This window comes from Neoarius graeffei, chromosome 5, assembly GCF_027579695.1.
Source record: "Neoarius graeffei isolate fNeoGra1 chromosome 5, fNeoGra1.pri, whole genome shotgun sequence".
NCBI lineage: Eukaryota > Metazoa > Chordata > Actinopteri > Siluriformes > Ariidae > Neoarius > Neoarius graeffei.
In genome coordinates this window covers 475,001-481,754 of record NC_083573.1, presented here as the reverse complement: position 1 = coordinate 481,754, position 6,754 = coordinate 475,001, and the positions used below count along the sequence as shown (strand labels likewise).

Below are 6,754 nucleotides of genomic sequence, written 5' to 3'. Positions count from 1 at the left end.
TCCTATTAAAGTGGGGCCAGTGAGTGTTTGTCATGTACACTGGGCTGTACTGTTGGTTAACATCAAGGCTCCAGTTACACACACACACACACACACACACACGAAGTGTCAGTGTTAGATCAAGAAATAAAAATACTTTATTAAAATAATCCATAAAAAAACAGCAGGAATGTACATCACACCCAACTGAGGGACACAAAGTGTGTCGTCAAAGTTGATCATTTACAAATCACAGTCTCCAGCAGCCTGAGGACGGACGGGGACACGCAAGCAGCTCACGCCATCTGTGGGTCTTCCTGAAGAAAATAGATCTCGTGGGTGTGCGCGCGCCCGGGTCACAGTCTCTTGACATTGCGCTTGCTCTGTGCACTACCTGGTAACAACTGGCTCCGCCCCTTCCTGCGTGTGTTGGGAAGCCGTGTGCAGTCAGCTGATCCGTGATAGGCCCGCAGGCAGGAAGTACAGAAATGAAACACACACTCGCTCCAGCTACACACACCTTCAGCCTTTACAGAGTGACAACGAGCGGGATGTTCACACCTGGGACACGGACGCAAACATTCATCACTGAACAGCGTCTTCGCAACCTGAGAGGGGAGACACACGCGTTTCAGTTTAGGAGTGTGTGGAGTGTAGAGCAAGTGTCTGAATTTCAGCATGTCAAGTATCTTAACAGACTGACACACTGTGTGTGTGTTATATATACAAAAAAAAAGTGAGAGAAAGGATGTTCCAATATGACTGGGTTTGTGTAAACACCTGCAGGAACTGTTGCCGTTTGCTGGAGGGTGGAGTGTGTGTGGGAGCGCTGCCAGCTGCAGGAGAGTGCGCGCGGGTGCTGGAAGTTTTAGCCCGAGCCTGAACACTGCTGAGAGCCGAGCGACACGCCAGCGCTAACCGGGTCTCTGCATCCGCCACACGTACAACCCCGCCCATCTGAAACAAACAAACAAGAGTAACACATTTAACTCCAAATCTCTCCCTCACACACACCCACCCACCTCCAGCGCATGTTTCTGCTCCCGTTCGTATGTCCTCCTCCTGCGGTTGGCCTTCCTGTCCTGCAGGACGATATCACTCCAGGAGACACACACCTGAATACACCTGTGGATGTGTGTAACACACACACGCACCTTCAGCGTTTGTTCAAGTTAAACACATCACGCATCAAGCTTCTGTGTGAGGTCGGAACTGGACCCCAAAGATTGCTGCTTTAGACGCTGTGTGAGAGAGACACTAACGTGTGTACATCACTGGTGGAGAGGAGCTGCAGGATGGAGGACAGAACATGGTGCAGATTCCTCACGTGGAGCTCTGTGAGAACATCCATCTTGCCTAAACCCATCTTCCGGCCAATTAGGTGCGAGAGGGGCGGGCACGCTGCGATTGCGTGGTCCGGGTCGTGCGAGAGGTCTCGGCGAGTGCTGACTGGATGGTCGAGGTCGTGCGAGTGTGTGAACGAGTGGCTGAGGGCCTCCACAGCTTGCAACGCAGGAGTGAGCGACAGGTCACGGTGAGTCACCCTGAGGGGCAGAGTCTCTGAAAACACCTCTTCCTCTAGCTTTATGCCCTGCCCATTCATGTGCTGACCTTTGACCTCGTCCTCTGACTGGGAGCCCTCCCTGAGTGTGGACAGTCTGCGCTGGCGCTCGAGTCTGGAGCGGCGGTGGTCTCGGCCAAGCGTGACCCTTGGCGCCCCCTCCTGGAACGAGCCGTCATCACCGCCATCCTCCGAGCCGTCCAATCGCAGTGAGCCGAAACCGCTGTCATCAGACGCGTCTAATCCAGAGAGCGGCGTGAGAGAAGGAGTGCTCAGCACGCTCAGGCTCTCAGACAGATCAGCGGCTAGACAGGTCACAGGGGTCTGAAAGCCGTCTCGTTCCCGCAGCGTCTCCGGCGTCTCAGACGGCAAAAGCCCAGAGATGATGCTCTCGTCCAAGTCAGGCTCGGACAGAATGGGGCTCACCCCGCCCTGGTCGTCCTCCAGCGTGGACGTCACAGCCTGAGAGAACACCAGACGGCGCTTCATGCAGGACACGGTCCCAGCATCTGACCTCAGCGTGCTGTAGGAGAGTGGGCCGCTCAGGAGGACGTCTGGAGACTCTGACGCTTCTCGTGTGTACGTGTCCCTGCAGCTCGGTGTCCTGTAGACACTTGTCTTTACTTCAGTCACGGATTTGGCTGCAAGGAGACGTCTGCGCAGAGATGTGTCCTTCTTGGTCAGTTTGGGAGTTTCACACCACTGAGAGTGAGACAGGTAGTGTCTGTCCGTCCCTTGTCTCTGAGAGCTGGACAAGTTCTCTTTCGGCTCGTCAGTCATACCGAAGTGGACCTGCTCCTGTCTACACGTCCACATGTCACCGTGCGAGTGCGTGAGGTCACAGGTTTGGTGATGGCTGGGTTTCTGAATCCACTCCGCGCTCTCCATGTCTCCTAGTTAGGGTCCCTCCAGCTGGTGGACAAAGGACACCGCTCACTCCTACTGGCACAAAAACACATGCATCAGACTTTAGAAGAAAAAAAAAAAACGCACACAGCTCAACTTTTAATAATCTGGGGAAACTGATTTCTGATGGGGGGGGTCAATAATTGTGAAAAAAATGCTGTAAACAAATCTGTGGGAGTGCGGTCACTGCAGTGTCCCAAAATAAACCTGATCAATAACATTAAATTATTTCAAAGAGAAAATCTGAATAAGGGGGCTCAGCAATAAAATAAACTCAATAAACACTTAAAATTAATAACCACGAGTTTACAAACTGCATCAACATGAGAGACAACTAACAGCGAACAGGAGCCCGAGAGGAACTCACACTGAGAGAGAGAGAGAGAGAGAGAGAGAGAGAGAGAGAGTGATCAGCTCTCCGGTGTTGTGTGTGAGAGAGTGTGTGTGTGTGTGTGTGTGTGTGTGATCAGCTCTCCGGTGTTGTGTGTGTGTGTGTGTGTGTGTGTGTGTGTGTGTGTGTGTGTGTGTGTGTGTGTGAGAGAGTGTGTGGTGTGTGTGAGATCAGCTCTCCGGTGTGTTGTGTGTGTGTGATCAGCTCTCCGGTGTTGTGTGTGTGTGTGTGTGTGTGTGTGTGTGTGTGTGTGTGTGTGTGTGTGAGATCAGCTCTCCGGTGTTGTGTGTGTGTGTGTGTGAGAGAGTGTGTGGTGTGTGTGTGTGTGTGTGTGTGTGTGTGTGTGTGTGAGATCAGCTCTCCGGTGTTGTGTGTGTGTGTGTGTGTGAGAGAGTGTGTGGTGTGTGTGTGTGTGTGTGTGTGTGTGTGTGTGTGTGTGTGTGTGTGAGATCAGCTCTCCGGTGTTGTGTGTGTGTGTGTGTGAGAGAGTGTGTGGTGTGTGTGTGTGTGAGATCAGCTCTCCGGTGTGTTGTGTGTGTGTGATCAGCTCTCCGGTGTTGTGTGTGTGTGTGTGTGTGTGTGAGAGAGTGTGTGGTGTGTGTGTGTGTGTGTGTGTGAGATCAGCTCTCCGGTGTTGTGTGTGTGTGTGTGTGAGAGAGTGTGTGGTGTGTGTGTGTGTGTGTGAGATCAGCTCTCCGGTGTGTTGTGTGTGTGAGATCAGCTCTCCGGTGTTGTGTGTGTGTGTGTGTGTGTGTGAGAGAGTGTGTGGTGTGTGTGTGTGTGTGTGTGAGATCAGCTCTCCGGTGTTGTGTGTGTGTGTGTGTGAGAGAGTGTGTGGTGTGTGTGTGTGTGTGTGAGATCAGCTCTCCGGTGTGTTGTGTGTGTGAGATCAGCTCTCCGGTGTGTTGTGTGTGTGTGTGTGTGTGTGTGTGTGTGATCAGCTCTCCGGTGTGTGTGTGTGTGTGTGTGAGTGTGTGATCAGCTCTCCGGTGTTTGGAGCTTTGAGTGAAAAACAGTGGGAGGAGAATAACGACTCTCCGTTGCCATGGTTACGGAACGCGTGCTCGCCTCAATTTAAATCCTCGCGCGCGCAAATCAGCACCAAGAGCGGTAAACACACACACACACACACTCACTCTCTCTCACACACACACACACACACACTCACTCTCTCTCACACACACACACACACACACTCACTCTCTCTCACACACACACACACACACACACTCTCTCACACTCACGGTCAGTGTGTAAAAGTAGTGATTTACACATGAATATAAAAGCAGGTGTTTGAGCGCAGTGAGAAAATCAATCACCGTCAGCTCAGTAAAGAGATTCAGAAACCCCTCCCTTTAAACCCACACACTTCCATCCGAGATCACTGTGTGTGTGTGTGTGTGTGTGTGTGAGTGTGTGTGACTGAAAGTTCTTCACATCGAACCCAGTAAAGCCCTCAAACCCGAGTCTTCATTCCCATTCCAGACCCAACAATCAGCCAATCAGCGGCGCGCACAGCAACACCCGGACATCTCATTAATTACACACACACACTCACCCGGCCGTCTCATCAACACCATTCATTACACACACACTCACTCACCCGGCCGTCTCATCAACACCATTCATTACACACACACTCACTCACCCGGCCGTCTCATCAACACCATTCATTACACACACACTCACTCACCCGGCCGTCTCATCAACACCATTCATTACACACACACTCACTCACCCGGCCGTCTCATCAACACCATTCATTACACACACACTCACTCACCCGGCCGTCTCATCAACACCATTCATTACACACACACTCACTCACCCGGCCGTCTCATCAACACCATTCATTACACACACACTCACTCACCCGGCCGTCTCATCAACACCATTCATTACACACACACTCACTCACCCGGTCGTCTCATCAACACCATTCATTACACACACACTCACTCACCCGGCCGTCTCATCAACACCATTCATTACACACACACTCACTCACCCGGCCGTCTCATCAACACCATTCATTACACACACACTCACTCACCCGGCCGTCTCATCAACACCATTCATTACACACACACTCACTCACCCGGCCGTCTCATCAACACCATTCATTACACACACACTCACTCACCCGGCCGTCTCATCAACACCATTCATTACACACACACTCACTCACCCGGCCGTCTCATCAACACCATTCATTACACACACACTCACCCGGCCGTCTCATCAACACCATTCATTACACACACACTCACCCGGCCGTCTCATCAACACCATTCATTACACACACACTCACCCGGCCGTCTCATCAACACCATTCATTACACACACACTCACCCGGCCGTCTCATCAACACCATTCATTACACTCTCTCTCTCTCTCACACACACACACAGACTCGGCGGCGCGAGGACAGGGACATAATCATTACCGGAATTAAACCCCAGATGTTGATGAACCCCGTGATGCAGCTGAACTCACTCACCCGCGCGCGCCCCGGTGCCACACCCTGCCTCGCATTCATCTCGCGCACTAAAGCGCTGAAAGCGGAGCGCGCGGACAGCCGCAGCTCATATTCGGTGCCTCGCGGTGATTGGTCAGTGACGCACTTCCGGGATATTTAACTGAATGGGAACTGTGGAAATGTTTTATGAGAACTGTTTAATTTTATCACTTAAACATTTAACAGATTCTGAATTAGTGAAAATAAAACTTTTGAATAATTAATGAAAGTCCCGCAGGTGATTCTTTATAAACTTTAACAAAACTGAAAACTTCAGACTGAGAAACATGACAAAGCAGAGGAGCAGTGAGAGCTCAGAGCTCCGCCAGGAGCCTTTAAACACACCCGGGATCCACGAGGTGATGCGGGTCACCGCCAGAGTTTAATGGGTTGTTACTTGTGCGCAGATTCACACCTCTGGAAAAAAGTTCAAAGCAATCTGTTCATTACTTTTTCCGTCATGTTGCTAACAGACAGACAAACAAACCAACGCGACCGAAAACACAACCTCCTTGGCAGAGATAACAAACAAATAACACCGTGTGTGTCACTGCGCGCACTGCCCTGTCTCACTCTAGGGGTGTGTGTCTCACTGCACGCGCTGCCCTGTCTCACTCTAGGGGTGTGTGTCTCACTGCACGCGCTGCCCTGTCTCACTCTAGGGGTGTGTGTCTCACTGCACGCGCTGCCCTGTCTCACTCTGGGGGTGTGTGTCTCACTGCACGCGCTGCCCTGTCTCACTCTGGGGGTGTGTGTCTCACTGCACGCGCTGCCCTGTCTCACTCTGGGGGTGTGTGTCTCACTGCACGCGCTGCCCTGTCTCACTCTGGGGGTGTGTGTCTCACTGCACGCGCTGCCCTGTCTCACTCTGGGGGTGTGTGTCTCACTGCACGCGCTGCCCTGTCTCACTCTGGGGGTGTGTGTCTCACTGCATGCGCTGCCCTGTCTCACTGTGTGTGTGTCGCTGCACGCGCTGCCCTGTCTCACTGTGTGTGTGTGTGTCACTGCACGCGCTGCCCTGTCTCACTGTGTGTGTGTGTGTGTGTCACTGCACGCGCTGCCCTGTCTCACTGTGTGTGTGTGCGTCACTGCACGCGCTGCCCTGTCTCACTGTGTGTGTGTGTGTGTGTCACTGCACGCGCTGCCCTGTCTCACTGTGTGTGTGTGTGTGTGTGTGTGTGTGTGTCACTGCACGCGCTGCCCTGTCTCACTGTGTGTGTGTGTGTGTGTGTGTGAGTCAATGCACGCGCTGCCCTGTCTCACTGTGTGTGTGTGTGTGTGTGTGTGTGTGTGTGTGAGTCACTGCACGCGCTGCCCTGTCTCACTGTGTGTGTGTCGCTGCACGCGCTGCCCTGTCTCACTGTGTGTGTGTGTGTGCGTCACTGCACGCGCTGCCCTG

The 6,754-nt window shown here is 52.6% G+C and overlaps 1 protein-coding gene across 1 annotated transcript; it reads right to left on the bottom strand.

Annotated features, from left to right (window-relative positions):
- Positions 1 to 241: 241 nt before the first annotated feature.
- fbxo43 (F-box protein 43) lies at positions 242 to 5,375 on the bottom strand. Its single transcript, XM_060920352.1, has 5 exons — positions 5,338 to 5,375; positions 1,242 to 2,479; positions 1,002 to 1,104; positions 760 to 936; positions 242 to 587 (listed from the first exon to the last, which is right to left on the bottom strand). Exons 2-5 carry the CDS (start codon positions 2,426 to 2,428, stop codon positions 336 to 338), a joined length of 1,719 nt encoding a protein of 572 aa, XP_060776335.1. The 5' UTR covers positions 2,429 to 2,479; positions 5,338 to 5,375; the 3' UTR covers positions 242 to 335.
- Between the last annotated feature and the right edge of the window lie 1,379 nt (positions 5,376 to 6,754).